The sequence below is a fragment of the Oncorhynchus mykiss genome, chromosome 29, assembly GCF_057628025.1.
Source record: "Oncorhynchus mykiss isolate SJ-2025 chromosome 29, ASM5762802v1, whole genome shotgun sequence".
NCBI classification, from domain to species: Eukaryota; Metazoa; Chordata; class Actinopteri; order Salmoniformes; family Salmonidae; genus Oncorhynchus; species Oncorhynchus mykiss.
The window spans coordinates 722,920-745,797 of record NC_143050.1 but is presented as its reverse complement, the minus strand read 5'-3'; the positions used below and the strand labels follow the sequence as shown (position 1 = coordinate 745,797).

The 22,878-nt window shown below is 43.9% G+C and overlaps 2 protein-coding genes across 8 annotated transcripts in view; one reads left to right on the top strand and one right to left on the bottom strand.

The window, feature by feature from the left end:
- Positions 1 to 8,193, bottom strand: part of fdxacb1 (ferredoxin-fold anticodon binding domain containing 1) — a 14,013-nt gene extending 5,820 nt beyond the window's left edge. Inside the window, exons 1-6 of one of the 6 annotated variants that reach the window (XM_036968191.2) lie at positions 7,877 to 8,116; positions 7,466 to 7,630; positions 4,731 to 4,807; positions 4,115 to 4,392; positions 3,025 to 3,181; positions 2,749 to 2,952 (exon numbers count right to left, since the gene is read on the bottom strand). In XM_036968191.2, the coding sequence (XP_036824086.1) occupies positions 2,749 to 2,952; positions 3,025 to 3,181; positions 4,115 to 4,388 (635 nt within the window). In that variant the 5' untranslated portion in view covers positions 4,389 to 4,392; positions 4,731 to 4,807; positions 7,466 to 7,630; positions 7,877 to 8,116. Of the gene's footprint in view, positions 1 to 2,748; positions 2,953 to 3,024; positions 3,182 to 4,114; positions 4,414 to 4,730; positions 4,826 to 7,465 lie in introns of those variants that run through there. The other 5 variants (XM_036968189.2, XM_036968190.2, XM_036968188.2 and 2 more) reach the window with 5 other exon arrangements.
- hspb2 (heat shock protein family B (small) member 2) lies at positions 6,963 to 22,878 on the top strand. Of its 2 annotated transcripts, XM_090226291.1 has the most exons (4): positions 6,963 to 7,091; positions 17,263 to 17,369; positions 18,570 to 18,760; positions 20,362 to 22,878. In XM_090226291.1, exons 2-4 carry the CDS (start codon positions 17,273 to 17,275, stop codon positions 20,575 to 20,577), a joined length of 504 nt encoding a protein of 167 aa, XP_090082417.1. In that variant the 5' UTR covers positions 6,963 to 7,091; positions 17,263 to 17,272; the 3' UTR covers positions 20,578 to 22,878. The 2 variants fall into 2 exon arrangements, with proteins under 2 accessions (XP_090082417.1, XP_036824089.1); XM_036968194.2 differs by lacking the exon at positions 6,963 to 7,091 and having other exon boundaries at positions 17,184 to 17,369.

Genomic DNA, 22,878 nt, shown 5'->3' with positions numbered 1-22,878 from the left:
GCCCTGTGGGCTTTTAGGCTGGGTATCTGCCCTGTGGGCTTTTAGGCTGGGTATCTGCTCTGTGGGCTTTTAGGCTGGGTATCTGCCCTGTGGGCTTTTAGGCTGGGTATCTGCCCTGTGGGCTTTTAGGCTGGGTATCTGCTCTGTGGGCTTTTAGGCTGGGTATCTGCTCTGTGGGCTTTTAGGCTGGGTATCTGCTCTGTGGGCCTTTAGGCTGGGTATCTGCTCTGTGGGCTTTTAGGCTGGGTATCTGCTCTGTGGGCTTTTAGGTTGGGTATCTGCTCTGTGGGCATTTAGGTTGGGTATCTGCTCTGTGGGCATTTAGGCTGGGTATCTGCTCTGTGGGCATTTAGGCCGGGTATCTGCTCTGTGGGCATTTAGGCTGGGTATCTGCTCTGTGGGCTTTCAGGACGGGTATCTGCTCTTTGGGATTTAGGCCGGGTATCTGCTCTGTGGGCATTTAGGCCGGGTATCTGCTCTGTGGGCTTTCAGGACGGGTATCTGCTCTGTGGGCTTTCAGGACGGGTATCTGCTCTGTCGGCATTTAGGCCGGGTATCTGCTCTGTGGGCATTTAGGCCGGGTATCTGCTCTGTGGGCATTTAGGCCGGGTATCTGCTCTGTGGACATTTAGGCCGGGTATCTGCTCTGTGGGCATTTAGGCCGGGTATCTGCTCTGTGGGCATTTAGGCTGGATATCTGCTCTGTGGGCTTTTAGGCTGGGTATCTGCTCTGTGGGTATCTGCTCTGTGGGCTTTTAGGCTGGGTATCTGCTCTCTGGGCATTTAGGCTGGTTATCTGCTCTGTGAGCTTTTAGGCTGGGTATCTGCTCTGTGAGCTTTTAGGCTGGGTATCTGCTCTGTGGGTATCTGCTCTGAGGGCTTTTAGGCCGGGTATCTGCTCTGTGGGCATTTAGGCTGGATATCTGCTCTGTGGGCTTTTAGGCTGGGTATCTGCTCTGTGGTTATCTGCTCTGTGGGCTTTTAGGCTGGGTATCTGCTCTGTGGGCATTTAGGCTGGGTATCTGATCTGTGAGCTTTTAGGCTGGGTATCTGCTCTGTGGGTATCTGCTCTGAGGGCTTTTAGGCCGGGTATCTGCTCTGTGGGCTTTTAGAACGGGTATCTGCTCTGTGGGCTTTTAGGCAGGGTATCTGCTCTGTGGGCTTTTAGGCCGGGTATCTGCTCTGTGTGCTTTTAGGCTGGGTATTTGCTCTGTGGGTATCTGCTCTGTGGGCTTTTAGGCCCGGTATCTGCTCTGTGGGCTTTTAGGCTGGGTATCTGCTCTGTGGGCTTTTAGGCCCGGCATTTGCTCTGTGGTCTTTTAGGACGGGTATCTGCTCTGTGGACTTTTAGGCTGGGTATCTGCTCTGTGGGTATCTGCTCTGTGGGCTTTTAGGCCCGGTATCTGCTCTGTGGGCTTTTAGGCCCGGTATCTGCTCTGTGGGCTTTTAGGCCCGGTATCTGCTCTGTGGACTTTTAGGCTGGGTATCTGCTCTGTGGGCTTTTAGGCCCGGCATCTGCTCTGTGGGCTTTTAGGCTGGGTATCTGCTCTGTGGCTTTTAGGCTGGGTATCTGCTCTGTGGGCTTTTAGGCCGGGTATCTGCTCTGTGGGCTTTTAGGCCGGGTATCTGCCCTGTGGGCATTTAGGCTGGGTATCTGCTCTGTGGGTATTTGCTCTGTCAGCTTTTAGGCCCGGTATCTGCTCTGTGGGCTTTAGGGCGGGTATCTGCTCTGTGGACTTTTAGGCCCGGTATCTGCTATGTGGGCTTTTAGGCCCGGTATCTGCTCTGTGGGCTTTTAGGCCCGGTATCTGCTCTGTGGGCTTTTAGGCTGGGTATCTGCTCTGTGGCTTTTAGGCTGGGTATCTGCTCTGTGGGCTTTTAGGCCGGGTATCTGCCCTGTGGGCATTTAGGCTGGGTATCTGCTCTGTGGGTATCTGCTCTGTCAGCTTTTAGGCCCGGTATCTGCTCTGTGGGCTTTAGGGCGGGTATCTGCTCTGTCAGCTTTTAGGCCCGGTATCTGCTCTGTGGGCTTTAGGGCGGGTATCTGCTCTGTGGACTTTTAGGCCCGGTATCTGCTCTGTGGACTTTTAGGCCCGGTATCTGCTATGTGGGCTTTTAGGCCCGGTATCTGCTCTGTGGGCTTTTAGGCCCGGTATCTGCTCTGTGGGCTTTTAGGCTGGGTATCTGCTCTGTGGCTTTTAGGCCGGGTATCTGCTCTGTGGGCTTTTAGGCCGGGTATCTGCCCTGTGGGCATTTAGGCTGGGTATCTGCTCTGTGGGTATCTGCTCTGTCAGCTTTTAGGCCCGGTATCTGCTCTGTGGGCTTTAGGGCGGGTATCTGCTCTGTGGGCTTTTAGGCCCGGTATCTGCTTTGTGGGCTTTTAGGCCCGGTATCTGCTCTGTGGGCTTTTAGGCCCGGTATCTGCTCTGTGGGCTTTTAGGCCCGGTATCTGCTCTGTGGACTTTTAGGCCAGGTATCTGCTCTGTGGGCTTTTAGGCTGGGTATCTGCCCTGTGGGCATTTAGGCTGGGTATCTGCCCTGTGGGCATTTAGGCTGGGTATCTGCTCTGTGGGTATCTGCTCTGTGGGCTTTTAGGCCCGGTATCTGCTCTGTGGACTTTTAGGCTGGGTAAAGGGCTTTGTAAATACATTTGATTGATTGGTTGGTTTGCCACGATGTCCATATCCTCTCATTCATTTTGATCTGATCCTAGATCAGCACTCCTACTCCGAGACGCCATCAGCTCACCTGTACCCGGTGGATTGGTAACTGTCAGGTTTCTCGCCATCGAAGGGGCGGACCTCGTTCAGGATAAGCCCTGCCTCTGCTGCCATGGCGACCACCTGCCAGCTGTTGTGCCACTCTCTCATTGGCCGGTCGGCTGGAGTCCCGCCCTGCCCGTTGCACAGAGACACAAGCACCTCCCCTTCCTCCTTCAGCACCCCCACACAGCTACACACACACACTTAGAGGTGAGATGAGATTCAACAGTGTTGTGTGTGTGTGTGTGTGTGTGTGTCTCACCTGAGGAAAAAGTGTTTGAGCAGCAGCCTGTTCTTCTTCACGCCACTCTTCCGACCGCAGTGAGGGAAGTTAAAGATGACGCGGTCAAACTGTCGACCACGCAGACACACACACTCTGACAGACGCGTACAATCCACCTCAAACAGCACCTCCCCACCTGACACACACACACACACACACACACACACACACACACACACACACACACACACACACACACACACACACACACACACACACACACACACACACAGACATTAGACCAACTGTATATAAGGACATCATATTGTCCATTCAGAAACAAAACTGTCTCTAATTGGAGTGTGTGATGGTGTCAGAGACGGAAGAGAAAGTGAGACATTATATTTTTTGATTGAGGCGGGCCACACTGGTCTTCTTATTGCCCCGGAACCGTGGAGGGGGTGCCCCAGAGACGGCAGAGAAAGGATAGGTGGGGCAATAAGTAGACCAGAAGCAGCAATACCCTCTCTCCAAGCCAGATGTTATGAAGAAAAGCAACACCCACTTACACAGACAGAAACCATTAACACAAATCTGTAAATGGCTTGAGTCGTCTTCATTTATCCACAATCTTTAATGGTGCGGTTGTGGGCGGGGCTACCTGAGTGTGTGATTGTGTGTATGTTGTGGGCGGAGCTACCTGAGTGTGTGATTGTGTGTATGTTGTGGGCGGAGCTACCTGAGTGTGTGATTGTGTGTATGTTGTGGGCGGAGCTACCTGAGTGAGTGATTGTGTGTATGTTGTGGGCGGAGCTACCTGAGTGTGTGATTGTGTGTATGTTGTGGGCAGAGCTACCTGAGTGTGTGATTGTGTGTATGTTGTGGGCAAAGCTACCTGAGTGTGTGACTGTGTGTATGTTGTGGGCGGAGCTACCTGAGTGAGTGATTGTGTGTATGTTGTGGGCGGAGCTACCTGAGTGAGGGATTGTGTGTATGTTGTGGGCGGAGCTACCTGAGTGTGTGATTGTGTGTATGTTGTGGGCAAAGCTACCTGAGTGTGTGATTGTGTGTATGTTGTGGGCGGAGCTACCTGAGTGTGTGATTGTGTGTATGTTGTGGGCAGAGCTACCTGAGTGTGTGATTGTGTGTATGTTGTGGGCGGAGCCGTGGTGTCGTAGCGCCTCCTCTTTGGTCTGGAGACAGGTGGCTGTGATCCTCAAACCCCTCCCACCGGCTATGTCATCGGTCCCCGTGGTGATGTTATCGGTCTCCCTTGTGATGTCATCGGTCCCTGAGGTGATGTCATTTGTCTCCGTGGCGACGATCCGGCTCAGAGCGGCAGAGAACGAGAAGTTCCCCTCTCCAACCAGAAGCACCGCCTCCCTACCTTCTGATGACGTCATCACTCTGCACCGACGGACGGACAGTCAAAAAACAATCAATCATAATCACTAGTTAACTACACATGATTGATGATATTACTAGATATTATCTAGCGTGTCCTATAATCTGACTGAGCATACAAGTATCTAAGTATCTGACTGAGCGGTGGTAGGCAGAAGCAGGCGCGTAAACATTCATTCAAACAGCACTTTCGTGCGTTTTGCCAGCAGCTCTTCGTTGTGCGTCAAGCATTGCGCCGTTTATGACTTCAAGCATATCAACTCCCGAGATGAGACTGGTGTAACCGAAGTGAAATGGCTAGCTAGTTAGCGCGCGCTAATAGCGTTTCAAACGTCACTCACTCTGAGCCTTCTAATAGTTGTTCCCCTTGCTCTGCATGGGTAACGCTGCTTCGATGGTGGCTGTTGTTGTTGTGTTGCTGGTTCGAGCCCAGGGAGGAGCGAGGAGGGGGACGGAAGCTATACTGTTACACTGGCAATACTAAAGTGCCTATAAAGACATCTAAACAACTAAACATCTAATAGTCAAAGGTTAATGAAATACAAATGGTATAGAGAGAAATAGTCCTATAATTTCCTATAATAGCTACAACCTAAAACTTCTTACCTGGGAATATTGAAGACTCATGTTAAAAGGAACTACCAGCTTTCATATGTTCTCATGTTCTGAGCAAGGAAGTGAAATGTTAGCTTTCTTACATAGCACATATTGCACTTTTACTTTCTTCCCCACACTTTGTTTTTGCATTGTTTAAACCAAATTGAACATGTTTCATTATTTACTTGAGGCTAAATTGATTTTATTGATGTATTATATTAAGTTAAAATAAGTGTTCATTCAGTATTGTTGTAATTGTCATTATTACAAATAAATTGTAAAAACATCGGCCGATTAATCGGTCAATACAGGATTAAGATTGAATCCTAATACACCGGCTCTGATGCTCGTCAGATGTGGCAGGTTTTGAAAACTATTACGGACTACAAAGGGAAACCCAGACGCGAGCTGCCCAGTGACGCGAGCCTTCCAGACAAGCTAAATTACTTTTATGCTCGCTTCGAGGCAAGCAACACTGAAGTATGCATGAGAGCACCAGCTGTTCTGGATGACTGTGTGATAATGCTCTTGGCAGCCAATGTGAACAAAACATTTAAAACAGACCAATATTCACAAAGCCGCTAGGCCAGACGGATTTCCAGGACGTGTACTCAAAGCATGCACTGACATGCACTGACATTTTCTCCCTGACCAAGTCTGTAATACCTACATGTTTCAAGCAAACCACCATAGTCCCTGTGCCCAAGGAAGCGAAGGTAACCTGCCTAAATTATTTCCGCCCCGTGGCACTCACGTCGGTAGCCATGAAATGCTTTGAAAGGCTGGTCATGGCTCACATCAACAGCATCCTCCCGGACACCCTAGACCCACTTAAATTCTCATACCGGCACAACAGATCCACACATCAATCACGCTGTTCATTGACTACAGTTCAGTGTTCAACACCATAATGCCCACGAAGCTCATCACTAAGCTAAGGACTCTGGGACTAAACACCTCCCTCTGCAACTGGATCCTGGACTTCTTGACAGGCCGGGCCACCCCCAGGTGGTAAGGGTAGGCAACAACACGTCTGCCACACTGATCCTCAACACTGGGGCCCCTCAGGGGTGTGTACTTAGTCCCCTCCTGTATTCCCTGTTCACCCACAACTGCGTGGCCAAACAAGACTCCAACACCATCCTTAAGTTTGCTGACGACACAACAGTGGTAGGCCTGATCACCGACAACGATGAGACGGCCTATAGGGAGGAGGTCAGAAAACTGGCATTGTGGTGCAAGGACAACAACCTCTCCCTCAATGTGAGCAAGACTAAGAAGATAGATGATTGTGGACTACAAGAAAAAGGAGGACCGAGCACGCCCCCATTCTCATCAACGGGGCTGCAGTGGAGCAGATTGAGAGCTTCAAGTTCCTTGGTGTCCACATCACCAACAAACTAACATGGTCCAAGCACACTAAGACAGTCGTGAAGAGGGCACGACAAAACCTTTTCCCCCCTCAGGAGACTGATTTAGCATGGGTCCTCAGATCCTCAAAAGGTTCTACAGCTGCAGCATCGAGAGCATCCTGACCGGTTGCATCACCGCCTGGTATGGCAACTGCTCGGCATCTGACCATAAGGCGCTACAGAGGGTAGTGCGAATGGCCCAGTACATCACTGGGGCCAAGCTTCCTGCCATCCAGGACCTCTATACCAGGCAGTGTCAGAGGAAAGCCCATAAAACTGTCAGAGACTCCAGTCACCCAAGTCATAGACTTTTCTCTGCTACCACATGGCAAGCGGTACCGGAGCACCAAGTCTAGGACCAAAAGGCTCCTCAACAACTTCTACCCTCAAGCCATAAGACTGCTGAAAAATGTATAAATTCGCCACTGGACAATTTACAATGACACCACCACCCATCCCCTCCCTTTTGTACACTGCTGCTACTCGCTGGTTGGTTGTTACATATGCTTAGTCACTCCGCCTCCACCTACATGTACAGATTACCTCAACTAGCCTGTACCCCTGCACACTGACTCGGTACCGGTGCCCCCTGTTTAAAGACTCGTTATTGTTATTCTTATTGTGTTACTTTTTATTTTAGTCTACTTGGTAAATATGTTCTTCTTCTTGAGCTGCACTGTTGGTTAAGGGCTGGTAAGTAAACATTTCCCGGTAAAGCCTACACTTGTTGTATTCGACGCATGTGACAAATAAAGTTAGATTTTTTTTTTAAATGCTTAAGTGATCATCAATTAAGAACAGTCGGATTAAGTAATAGTAAAATGTATTTCAACAAAAGAGAAGACAATCATAGCCAAAGGTAATGTGAGCATTGTGAAAGGCAATTACTTTATATGAACATGTATTGCAATGTGAAACATGTATTTCTAGATGAAACACTAAATTTGGTGGAAAAGTGACTGATTTGGTGTATTGTACTAAGTCAATTTAAAATGAGTTTTGAATCAACTGCATTGTTGATGATCTGCTTTGAGTTTTGTACTTAGTTGTGAAAATGTACCGCCTACCTCTGAAAATTGCACCAAAGTTTGGTGTCCATCCTGATGTTTGTCAGGTCAGCGCAGAAGACAGCCATTGTTCTCAAACCCTCTCAAAAGCATTTCCTCAGAGGCCGTTTTGACAGAACACTGGAATGAAGTAGTCAGGATCCTCAGATCTTCTGCTCCAATGTGCTTTGAGAAGAGAAGAAGAGGGACACTCGGGGTATCAAGGAAATACAATTGAGATGCTCCCAATGTGAGGAAGCCTCTTCAGACTATAGGGACGCCCCCCACTAGTTATTCCATAGCTCAATGCACGAGACGAGGCTTTCAGAAAGAAGAGTTGCTAACTTAGCCATTTGTCTGTCTACTCGCATTGATCTAGCTTGCCAATGTATGTAATATAATAATGTTGCTAACATTGGCAAAGCAACTCACGTTTCCTCCCGGTAGATTTGAACAGTGACGTTCTGTCCCCATTAGCCTCTGCCTCACTGCCGCTCATCAATGAAAAACGGTTTATCGTCAATAATAATCAGCAGGGGAAACATCGAGTTGGGGTAATTATCGATCATAAGATTCATGTTATTTTGTCATCAGCAGTGGAGCCGGTCGGCACGAGTAGAATGTGCAAAACAATACGGTCGGTGTCACACTTACAGTAGTATGGACGGAAACAAAACTAATGGTATAGAAGGTTCCTTGGGACGTCCATAACCTAACCCTAAAATTAACTCCTTACCGTAACCATACCCCTTACCTAATCCTTCCTCTCTTTCTTTGGTATCATGGCGTCAAATCCTTCTTCTCCTTCTTTGGTATCAAGGCGTTAGGACATTTATTTGTGCATGCTTACAGCTGCTGTGCAGGAGTGTGTGATCGGCCAGGTTGCATTTTGTGATACAAAAATAAAAAGAAAGGGGAAAGGACAAAAAATAGCCAAGATTACATCTACATCTATATACCACTATTACACACCACCAACTAACATCTATATACCACTATTACACACCACCAACTAACATCTATATACCACTAATACATACCACCATCTATATACCTCTATTACATACCACCATCTATATACCCCTATTACACACCACCATCTATATACCACTATTACATACCACCATCTAACATCTATATACCACTATTACATACCACCATCTATATACCACTATTACACACTACCATCTATATACCCCTATTACACACCACCATCTATATACCACTATTACATACCACCATCTATATACCACTATTACATCTAACATCTATATACCACTATTACACACCACCAACTAACATCTATATACCACTATTACACACCACCAACTAACATCTATATACCACTAATACATACCACCATCTATATCCCACTATTACACACCACCATCTATATACCTCTATTACACACCACCATCTATATACCACTATTACACACCACCATCTATATACCACTATTACACACCACCAACTATATACCCCTATTACATACCACCATCTATATACCACTATTACACACCACCATCTATATACCACTATTACACACCACCATCTATATACCACTATTACATACCACCATCTATATACCACTATTACACACCACCATCTATATACCACTATTACATCTAACATTTATATACCACTATTACATACCACCAACTAACATCTATATACCACTATTACACACCACCATCTAACATCTATATACCACTATTACATACGACCATCTATATACCACTATTACACACCACCATCTAACATCTATATACCACTATTACATACCACCAACTAACATCTATATATCACTATTACATACGACCATCTATATACCACTATTACACACCACCATCTATATACCACTATTACACACCACCATCTATATACCACTATTACATACCACCATCTATATACCACTATTAAACACCACCCTCTAACATCTATATACCTCTATTACACACCACCATCTATATACCACTATTACACACCACCATCTATATACCACTATTACACACCACCAACTATATACCCCTATTACATACCACCATCTATATGCCACTATTACACACCACCATCTATATACCACTATTACACACCACCATCTATATACCACTATTACATACCACCATCTATATACCACTATTACACACCACCATCTATATACCACTATTACATCTAACATCTATATACCACTATTACATACCACCAACTAACATCTATATACCACTATTACACACCACCATCTAACATCTATATACCACTATTACATACGACCATCTATATACCACTATTACACACCACCATCTAACATCTATATACCACTATTACATACCACCAACTAACATCTATATATCACTATTACATACGACCATCTATATACCACTATTACACACCACCATCTATATACCACTATTACACACCACCATCTATATACCACTATTACATACCACCATCTATATACCACTATTAAACACCACCCTCTAACATCTATATACCCCTATTACATACCACCAACTAATATCTATATACCACTATTACACACCACCATCTATATACCACTATTACACACCACCATCTATATACCACTATTACATCTAACATCTATATACCACTATTACATACCACCAACTAACATCTATATACCACTATTACATACGACCATCTATATACCACTATTACACACCACCATCTAACATCTATATACCACTATTACATACCACCAACTAACATCTATATACCACTATTACACACCACCATCTAACATCTATATACCACTATTACATACGACCATCTATATACCACTATTACACACCACCATCTAACATCTATATACCACTATTACATACCACCAACTAACATCTATATACCACTATTACATACGACCATATATATACCACTATTACACACCACCATCTATATACCACTATTACACACCACCATCTATATACCACTATTACACACTACCATCTATATACCACTATTACACACCACCATCTAACATCTATATACCACTATTACACACCACCAACTAACATCTATATACCACTATTACATACCACCATCTATATACCACTATTACACACTACCATCTATATACCCCTATTACACACCACCATCTAACATCTATATACCACTATTACACACCACCAACTAACATCTATATACCACTATTACATACCACCATCTATATACCACTATTACATACCACCATCTATATACCACTATTACATACCACCATCTATATACCACTATTACATACCACCATCTATATACCACTATTACACACCACCATCTATATACCACTATTACACACCACCATCTATATACCACTATTACACACCACCATCTATATACCACTATTACACACCACCATCTATATACCACTATTACACACCACCATCTATATACCACTATTACACACCACCATCTATATACCACTATTACATACCACCATCTATATACCACTATTACACACCACCATCTAACATCTATATACCACTATTACACACCACCAACTAACATCTATATACCACTATTACATACCACCATCTATATACCACTATTACACACTACCATCTATATACCCCTATTACACACCACCATCTAACATCTATATACCACTATTACACACCACCAACTAACATCTATATACCACTATTACATACCACCATCTATATACCACTATTACATACCACCATCTATATACCACTATTACATACCACCATCTATATACCACTATTACATACCACCATCTATATACCACTATTACATACCACCATCTATATACCACTATTACATACCACCATCTATATACCACTATTACATACCCCTATCTATATACCACTATTAAACACCACCATCTATATACCACTATTACACACCACCATCTATATACCACTATTACATACCACCATCTATATACCACTATTACATACCACCATCTATATACCACTATTACATACCCCTATCTATATACCACTATTACACTCCACTATCTATATACCACCATCTATATACCACTATTACATACCACCATCTATATACCACTATTACATACCACCATCTATATACCACTATTACATACCACCATCTATATACCACTATTACATACCACCATCTATATACCACTATTACATACCCCTATCTATATACCACTATTAAACACCACCATCCATATACCACTATTACATACCACCATCTATATACCACTATTACACACCACCATATATATACCACTATTACACACCACCATCTATATACCACTATTACACACCACCAACTATATACCCCTATTACACACCACCATCTAACATCTATATACCACTATTACACACCACCAACTAACATCTATATACCACTATTACATACCACCATCTATATACCACTATTACATACCACCATCTATATACCACTATTACACACCACCATCTATATACCACTATTACATACCCCTATCTATATACCACTATTAAACACCACCATCTATATACCACTATTACATACCACCATCTATATACCACTATTACACACCACCATCTATATACCACTATTACACACCACCATCTATATACCACTATTACACACCACCATCTATATACCACTATTACACACCACCATCTATATACCACTATTACACACCACCATCTATATACCACTATTACACACCACCATCTATATACCTCTATTACACACCACCATCAATATACCACTATTACACACCACCATCTATATACCACTATTACACACCACCATCTATATACCTCTATTACACACCATCTATATACCACTATTACACACCACCAACTAACATCTATATACCACTATTACACATCACCAACTAACATCTATATACCCCTATTACACACCACCAACTATATACCACTATTACACACCACCATCTATATACCCCCATCTATATACCACTATTACATACTACTATCTATATACCACTATTACACACCCCATCTATATACCACTATTACACATCACCAACTAACATCTATATACCCCTATTACACACCACCAACTATATACCACTATTACACACCACCATCTATATACCACTATTACACATCACCAACTAACATCTATATACCCCTATTACACACCACCAACTATATACCACTATTACACACCACCATCTATATACCCCCATCTATATACCACTATTACATACTACTATCTATATACCACTATTACACACCACCATCTATATACCCCCATCTATATACCACTATTACATACTACTATCTATATACCACTATTACATACTACTATCTATATACCACTATTACACACCCCCATCTATATACCACTATTACACACCACCATCTATATACCCCCATCTATATACCACTATTACATACTACTATCTATATACCACTATTACACACCACCATCTATATACCCCCATCTATATACCACTATTACATACTACTATCTATATACCACTATTACACACCACCATCTATATACCCCCATCTATATACCACTATTACATACTACTATCTATATACCACTATTACATACTACTATCTATATACCACTATTACACACCCCCATCTATATACCACTATTACACACCACCATCTATATACCCCCATCTATATACCACTATTACATACTACTATCTATATACCACTATTACACACCACCATCTATATACCCCCATCTATATACCACTATTACATACTACTATCTATATACCACTATTACACACCACCATCTATATACCCCCATCTATATACCACTATTACACACCACCATCTATATACCCCCATCTATATACCACTATTACACACCACCATCTATATACCACTATTACACATCACCATCTATATACCACTATTACACACCACCATCTCTATACCACTATTACACACCACCATCTATATACCCCTATTACACACCACCATCTAACATCTATATACCACTATTACATACCACCATCTATATACCACTATTACACACCATCTATATACCACTATTACACACCACCATCTATATACCACTATTACATACCACCATCTATATACCACTATTACATACCACCATCTATATACCACTATTACATACCACCATCTATATACCACTATTACATACCACCATCTATATACCACTATTACATACCACCATCTATATACCACTATTACACACCACCATCTATATACCCCTATTACACACCACCATCTATATACCACTATTACATACCACCATCTATATACCACTATTACACACCACCATCTATATACCCCTATTACACACCACCATCTATATACCACTATTACATACCACCATCTATATACCACTATTACACACCACCATCTATATACCCCTATTACACACCACCATCTACATACCACTATTACATACCACCATCTATATACCCCTATTACACACCACCATCTACATACCACTATTACACACCACCATCTATATACCACTATTACACACCACCAACTAACATCTATATACCACTATTACTCACCACCATAGAAATCGAATAGAAAACAGATTGACCTCAAAACTTTTTTTCCCTGGATCGATTGTGCTCGGGGTTTCACCTGTCAAATCAGTTCTGTTATACTCACAGACATTATTCAAACAGTTGTAGAAACTTCAGAGTGTTTTCTATCCAAATCTACTAATAATATGCATATCCTAGCTTCTGGGCCTGAGTAGCAGGCTGTTTACTTTGGGCACGTTTTCATCCGGACATGAAAATACCACCCCCTAGCCCAAAGAGGTTTTAACTGACTTGCCTAGTTAAATGAAGGTTAAATAAATACAAATAAAAACATCATGGAGCTGAGTTTACCTTTCTGCCCAAAATTTCATTTAAGGTGCTGCAGAGCTTTTTACTATCATTCTTTATATAATTTATATTTGTTTCATAGTGTAGTTTCTTCTTCTTTGTATTCAGTTTAGTCACATGATTTCTTAATTTGTAGTACGTTTGCCAATCAGTTGGGCTGCCAGACTTATTTGCCATACATCTCCCTCTCAACCATACAATTTTTCAACTCCTCATCAATTCAAGGGGAAAAACAGTTTTTTACAGTCATTTGTAAAATGGGTGTGTGCTTATTAGTAACTGGAATTAGCAATTTCATAAATGTGTCAAGTGCAACATCTGGTTGCTCCTCATTACACACCACAGACCAGCAGCATCTGGTTGCTCCTCATTACACACCACAGACCAGCAAATATTCTTTACATCAACAACATATGAATCACTACAGAACAGGTTGGAGGCACTGGTTACAGTTTGAAGCTTTTTCTTGAGTGGGCAGCTTGATAAAAGCCAGTCAATATTTAAATCACCCAGAAAATATACCTCTCTGTTGATATCACATACATTATCAAGCATTTCACACATGTTATCCAGATAGTGACTGTTAGCACTTGGTCTATAGCAGCTTCCCATGAGAATGTGCTTTAGGTGAGGCAGATGAATCTGTAGCCATATGACTTCAACAGTATTTAACATGAGATCGTCTCTAATCTTTACAGGAATGTGGTTCTGAATATAAACAGCAACACCTCCACCTTTGGCATTTCTGTCTTTTCTGTAGATGTTATAACCATGTATTGCTACGACTGTACCATCAAAGGTGTTATCTAAGTGAGTTTCAGAGATAGTCAGAATATGAATGTAATCTGTTACTAGCATGTTACTGATTTCAGGAACCTTGTTCATTGACTATTTTTAGCACTTTTCTGGGACGTTTGATTGTTTTAATTGCTTTATTGGGAAGCTTAGCAGAAGTAGACATGCTGTCCCGCCCTGGCCAAAGAGCGGCTTTTATTCTCTATTTTGGTTAGGCCAGGGTGTGACTAGGGTGGGCGTTCTATGTTCTTTTTTATATGTTTTTGTATTTCTTTGTTTTTGGCCGGGTATGGTTCTCAATCAGGGACAGCTGTCTATCGTTGTCTCTGATTGAGAACCATACTTAGGCAGCCTGTTTTCCCACTATGGGTTGTGGGTAGTTATTTTCTATTTAGTGTGTGTTGCACCTGACGGAGCTGTTTCGGTTGTGCCTTTTGTTACTTGGTTATCTAGTGTTCAGTTATATTTAATAAAATGCCAAACACGTACCACGCTGCACCTTGGTCCTCACCTTCTTCCACCAACGACAGCTGTTACACATGCTCATGTTATTTCTGTTAGTGCAGGGTGAGCTGCACACAGTGGACTTCCTACTAGGGCACACCGCCTCCGTTCTAACAGTGTAAATCTGGTTCATAGGCTCATGATTACTGCTTACAATAGCTGTAGGATCAGCAGAGGTATTCAGCACCTTGGTCCTCAGACTACATTGTGTCTACTAACTCCCCTGGTTTAATGTGCATTTGCTGAAGCATTATGACATCTCTGCATCACAATGGTAGGGATTAACTGAGCTGGGCTTGAGTCATTGATAAGTCATTGCCTCAATGCAGCCTTATAATTCTGTGAAAGGATCCAGGAACCCAAATGATTTGGGTGGTTCCCATCGTCCTTATACAACGTGTTTTGTTTCCAAAAGGTGTTGAAATTGTCAACAAAAGTTACACCCATTGAGCTGCAATAATCACATAGCCAGTTGTGAAGAGAGAGAATCCTGCTGAAGCGTACAATGCCACGATTCAGAGAGGGATCAGGGCCAGATATGATGGATCTTTTATATAGTGTCTAAGGAAGCCACTTCAATCCTACTGTATAATCCTCGGCAAGCAAAACAATTGCCTGGTCCTGAAACAAGCATAGTAGACACAGCTCCTACAGCTCTGGAAACATTAATTTAATGTTGTTAGTCTGTTATTAGTCTGTTGTTAATCTGTTATTAGTATGTTATTAGTGTGTTGTTAGTCTGTTATTAGTATGTTATTAGTCTGCTATTAGTATGTTATTAGTCTGTTATTAGTCTGTTGTCAGTCTGTTATTAGTCTGTTATTAGTCTGTTATTAGTCTGTTGTCAGTCTGTTGTTAGTCTGTTATTAGTATGTTATTAGTCTGTTGTTAGTCTGTTATTAGTATGTTATTAGTCTGCTATTAGTATGTTATTAGTCTGTTGTTAGTCTGTTGTCAGTCTGTTGTTAGTCTGTTATTAGTCTGTTATTAGTCTGTTGTTAGTCTGTTGTTAGTCTGTTATTAGTCTGTTATTAGTCTGTTGTCAGCCTGTTATTATTCTGTTATTAGTCTGCTGTTAGTCTGTTGTTAGTCTGCTATTAGTCTGTTATTAGTCTGTTATTAGTCTGCTATTAGTCTGTTGTTAGTCTGTTATTAGTCTGCTATTAGTCTGTTGTTAGTCTGCTATTAGTCTGTTATTAGTCTGTTATTAGTCTGTTATTAGTTATTAGTCTGTTATTAGTCTGTTATTAGTTATTAGTCTGTTGTTAGTCTATTATTAGTCTGTTATTAGTCTGTTATTAGTCTGTTATTAGTCTGTTGTTAGTCTGTTATTAGTCTGTTGTTAGTCTGTTGTTAGTCTGTTATTAGTCTGTTATTAGTTATTAGTCTGTTGTTAGTCTATTATTAGTCTATTATTAGTCTGTTGTTAGTCTGTTATTAGTCTGTTATTAGTCTGTTGTTAGTCTGTTATTAGTCTGTTATTAGTCTGCCATCAGTCTGTGTATGAGCTAAATGGAGTAGAATGTGTGTGTGTACTCTATTTGTAGCCTTTTTATCAATCTCCGTGGAGCCAAACATTCTTTTGGATAAACTCCCCCTGTTCCCTCTCCTCTCCCTGTCCTCGTTCATACCCTCACTCTCTATCCCCTTACTCACTCCCTCACTCCCTCCCTCCATCTGCCTCACTCTCTCTTTCTCCTTCTGTCAGTCATTGAGTCATGATGGCGGAGCGGACAGTGCCTCATGCATATCCCATGAGTACTCAGTGTGAACTGAACTCTCCCAGAAGGATCTACGACCAGAACTTTGGAGAGGGTAGGAACCTCTCCCTCTCTCTGTCGCTTTCTGTCTGTCTCTCTGTCGCTCTCTGTCTGTCTTTGTCTCTCTGTGTGTTTTTAAATCAGAGGTGTATTTAGTTTGTGATCTAGCGAAAGCTACGCTATAAAACTATCACTGGATCACTGTCTGTAGCTAACATGCTATATCTCAGTACTAGTAATGAGTGGTGTGTGTGTGTGTGTGTGTCACTAGTCACTATAAATCCAAAACAAACAGAGATGAATGTCCAATATTGTTTTCCCCTGAACTAGGGAACCCCGCTCCTCAGAAGGACTGTGTGTATAAATAGAACGTCCAGCTGAACAGGGTTCCATAATAACCTATGGCAGCCTGGAACACACACACAGGGCTGTAAAGCCTGCATAGAGACTGGGTATGGAAAAACATGTCTGATTAGAGGAGAGGCAGAAAAATAACAGGGGTGAGTTTCTCCTAAGCCTTGTAGCCTGAGGTATGTTTTCTGACCCACACACCATCCTAGAACAGCTGCACTGGGTTTTATAGTAACTACTGTAAATCTCTTACCCCCCCCCCAGCCCTGAGAGAACTATCAAACTAATGTAAACCTCTTTCCCTCCAGCCCTGAGAGAACTATCAAACTACTGTAAATCTCTTCCCCCCCCAGCCCTGAGAGAACAATCAAACTACTGTAAATCTCTTCCCCCCCAGCCCTGAGAGAACTATCAAACTACTGTAAACCTTGACTCCTCCCCATTTATATGATTCTATTATCTAACTCCTGACCCAGCTATATGATTCTATTATTTGACTCCTCCCGCAGCTATATGATTCTATTACTTGACTCTTCCCCCATCTATATGATATATTATCTCACTCCTCCCCCTGCTATATCATTCGATTATCTGACTCCTCCCACATCTATATGACTCTATTATCTGACTCCTCCCCCATCTATATGATTCTATTATCTCACTCCTCCCCCTGCTATATGATTCTATTATCTGACTCCTCCCACATCTATACGATTCTATTATCTGACTCCTCCCCCAGCTATATGATTCTATTATTTGACTCCTCCCCCAGCTATATGATTATATTATTCGACTCCTCCCACATCTATATGATTTTTTTCTCTGACTCCTCCCCCAGCTATATGATTCTATTATCTGACTCCTCCCCCAGCTGTATGATTCTGATATCTGACTCCTCCCCCAGCTCTTACCCCCCAGGACCTCCTCACCCCCACCCTGTACCATGGTTACTATGTCCGTCCAAGAATCACCAAGCAGCTAGGGCGGGGCTTCTCTGATATAGAGGCGGAGCCAGGGAAGTGGACCGTTCGATTGGACGTGTGTCAGTTCACTCCTGATGAAGTCACTGTTCGCACTGTCGACAACCTACTGGAGGTAAAGACTTCTAACCCCTGACCTCTAACGAAATGGTTGATGGACATCAACAAATTAATACATACCATATGAAACACAATATAAAGTATCACACGTAATGGAGTGTCTGATTTACTTACAGAATAATATGAAATGCTCTAAGACTAGGTGGCTTTGAATGCCACTTTGGTCAACTTATTAGTGGTTGTCCCAGTGTTGGCCACTCTGGTCAACTTATTGAGTGGTTGTCCCAGTGTTGGCCACTCTAGTCAACTTATTGAGTGGTTGTCCCAGTGTTGGCCACTCTAGTCAACTTATTAGTGGTTGTCCCAGTGTTGGCCACTCTAGTCAACTTATTGAGGAGTTGTCCCAGTGTTGGCCACTCTAGTCAACTTATTGAGTGGTTGTCCCAGTGTTGGCCACTCTGGTCAACTTATTGAGGAGTTGTCCCAGTGTTGGCCACTCTGGTCAACTTATTGAGTGGTTGTCCCAGTGTTGGCCACTCTAGTCAACTTATTGAGTGGTTGTCCAAGTGTTGGCCACTCTGGTCAACTTATTGAGGAGTTGTCCCAGTGTTGGCCACTCTAGTCAACTTATTGAGTGGTTGTCCCAGTGTTGGCCACTCTAGTCAACTTATTGAGTGGTTGTCCCAGTGTTGGCCACTCTGGTCAACTTATTGAGGAGTTGTCCCAGTGTTGGCCACTCTAGACAACTTATTGAGTGGTTGTCCCAGTGTTGGCCACTCTACTCAACTTATTAGTGGTTGTCCCAGTGTTGGTCACTCTACTCAACTTATTAGTGATTGTCCCAGTATTGGCTACTCTAGTCAACTTATTGAGGAGTTGTCCCAGTGTTGGCCACTCTAGTCAACTTATTGAGTGGTTGTCCCAGTGTTGGCCACTCTAGTCAACTTATTGAGTGGTTGTCCCAGTGTTGGCCACTCTGGTCAACTTATTGAGTGGTTGTCCCAGTGTTGGCCACTCTAGTCAACGTATTAGTGGTTGTCCCAGTATTGGCCACTCTAGTCAACTTATTGAGTGGTTGTCCCAGTGTTGGCCACTCTGGTCAACTTATTGAGTGGTTGTCCCAGTGTTGGCCACTCTAGTCAACTTATTGAGTGGTTGTCCCAGTGTTGGCCACTCTGGTCAACTTATTGAGGAGTTGTCCCGGTGTTGGCCACTCTGGTCAACTTATTGAGTGGTTGTCCCAGTGTTGGCCACTCTAGTCAACTTATTGAGTGGTTGTCCCAGTGTTGGCCACTCTGGTCAACATATTGAGGAGTTGTCCCATTGTTGGCCACTCTAGTCAACTTATTGAGTGGTTGTCCCATTGTTGGCCACTCTAGTCAACTTATTGAGTGGTTGTCCCAGTGTTGGCCACTCTGGTCAACTAATTGCCCCCACCCCGTGAAGGGGTTGCATCCGAGCGAGACTTCAAAATGGTCCTCAATGGCGATGCCCACGCTAAAAATACCTCTATCATGCTCTATTCCCCTGATTAACATGACCTGTTACCCCTGACCTCAAACCCCTAATCAAACCTTCTGGAGTTAAAGACCTGTCTCTCTCTCTCCCTCTTCCTTGGTTCGTTGTGGTGTGTGTTTGTGCGTGTGTGTGTGTCAGGTCAGTGGTAACCACTCCCAGAGACAAGATGTCCACGGGTTCATCAGTCGGTCGTTTACGAGGACCTACATACTTCCTGTGGGTGTCGACCCTCTACTGCTCTTCGTCGACCTATCACACGACGGCATCCTCTCTGTCTCCGCTCCCCGGACAACCCCCGACCCGCCCTCTTCACACACGCATATCATACACACACACACCGACAAGACAACCTAGTGACGACACACAGACACAACCAAAATACGACCTAGTGTCCTCTGTCATGGATCAACCCCAATTCCCCCTAGGATCAACCCCAACACCCTCTAGGATCAACCCCAACACCCTCTAGGATCAACCCAACACCCTCTAGGATCAACCCCAATTCCCCTTAGGATCAACCTCAATTCTCCTTAGGATCAACCCCAACACCCTCTAGGATCAACCCCAACACCCTCTAGGATCAACCCCAACACCCTCTAGGATCAACCCCAACACCCTCTAGGATCAACCCCAATACCCTCTAGGATCAACCCAACACCCTCTAGGATCAACCCCAATACCCTCTAGTGTCCTCTGTCATGGATCAACCCCAATACCCTCTAGGATCAACCCCAATTGCCCCTAGGATCAACCCCAACACCCTCTAGGATCAACCCCAATACCCCCTAGTGTCCTCTGTCATGGATCAACCCCATTACCCTCTAGTGTCCTCTGTCATGGATCAACCCCAATACCCCCTAGTGTCCTCTGTCATGGATCAACCCCAATACCCCCTAGTGTCCTCTGTCATGGATCAACCCCAATACCCTCTAGGATCAAACCCAATACGCCCTAGTGTCCTCTGTCATGGATCAACCCCAATATCCCCTAGTGTCCTCTGTCATGGATCAACCCCAACACCCTCTAGGATCAACCCCAATACCTCCTAGTGTCCTCTGTCATGGATCAACCCCAACACCCTCTAGGATCAACCCCAATACCCCCCAGTGTCCTCTGTCATGGATCAACCCCAATTCCCCCTAGGATCAACCCCAACACCCTCTAGGATCAACCCCAACACCCTCTAGGATCAACCCCAACACCCTCTAGGATCAACCCCAACACCCTCTAGGATCAACCCCAATACCCTCTAGGATCAACCCAACACCCTCTAGGATCAACCCCAATACCCTCTAGTGTCCTCTGTCATGGATCAACCCCAATACCCTCTAGGATCAACCCCAATTGCCCCTAGGATCAACCCCAACACCCTCTAGGATCAACCCCAATACCCCCTAGTGTCCTCTGTCATGGATCAACCCCAATACCCTCTAGTGTCCTCTGTCATGGATCAACCCCAATACCCTCTAGGATCAAACCCAATACGCCCTAGTGTCCTCTGTCATGGATCAACCCCAATATCCCCTAGTGTCCTCTGTCATGGATCAACCCCAACACCCTCTAGGATCAACCCCAATACCTCCTAGTGTCCTCTGTCATGGATCAACCCCAACACCCTCTAGGATCAACCCCAATACCCCCCAGTGTCCTCTGTCATGGATCAACCCCAATTCCCCCTAGGATCAACCCCAACACTCTCTAGGATCAACCCCAACACCCTCTAGGATCAACCCCAACACCCTCTAGGATCAACCCCAACACCCTCTAGGATCAACCCCAACACCCTCTAGGATCAACCCCAATACCCCCTAGTGTCCTCTGTCATGGATCAACCCCAATACCCTCTAGTGTCCTCTGTCATGGATCAACCCCAATACGCCCTAGTGTCCTCTGTCATGGATCAACCCCAATACCCCTAGTGTCCTCTGTCATGGATCAACCCCAATACCCCCTAGTGTCCTCTGTCATGGATCAACCCCAATACCCTCTAGGATCAAACCCAATACGCCCTAGTGTCCTCTGTCATGGATCAACCCCAACACCCTCTAGGATCAACCCCAATACCCCCTAGTGTCCTCTGTCATGGATCAACCCCAACACCCTCTAGGATCAACCCCAATACCCCCCAGTGTCTTCTGTCATGGATCAACCCCAATTCCCCCTAGGATCAACCCCAACACCCTCTAGGATCAACCCCAACACCCTCTAGGATCAACCCAACACCCTCTAGGATCAACCCCAATTCCCCTTAGGATCAACCTCAATTCTCCTTAGGATCAACCCCAACACCCTCTAGGATCAACCCCAACACCCTCTAGGATCAACCCCAACACCCTCTAGGATCAACCCCAACACCCTCTAGGATCAACCCAACACCCTCTAGGATCAACCCCAATACCCTCTAGGATCAACCCAACACCCTCTAGGATCAACCCCAATACCCTCTAGTGTCCTCTGTCATTGATCAACCCCAATACCCTCTAGGATCAACCCCAATTGCCCCTAGGATCAACCCCAACACCCTCTAGGATCAACCCCAATACCCCCTAGTGTCCTCTGTCATGGATCAACCCCAATACCCTCTAGTGTCCTCTGTCATGGATCAACCCCAATACGCCCTAGTGTCCTCTGTCATGGATCAACCCCAATACCCCC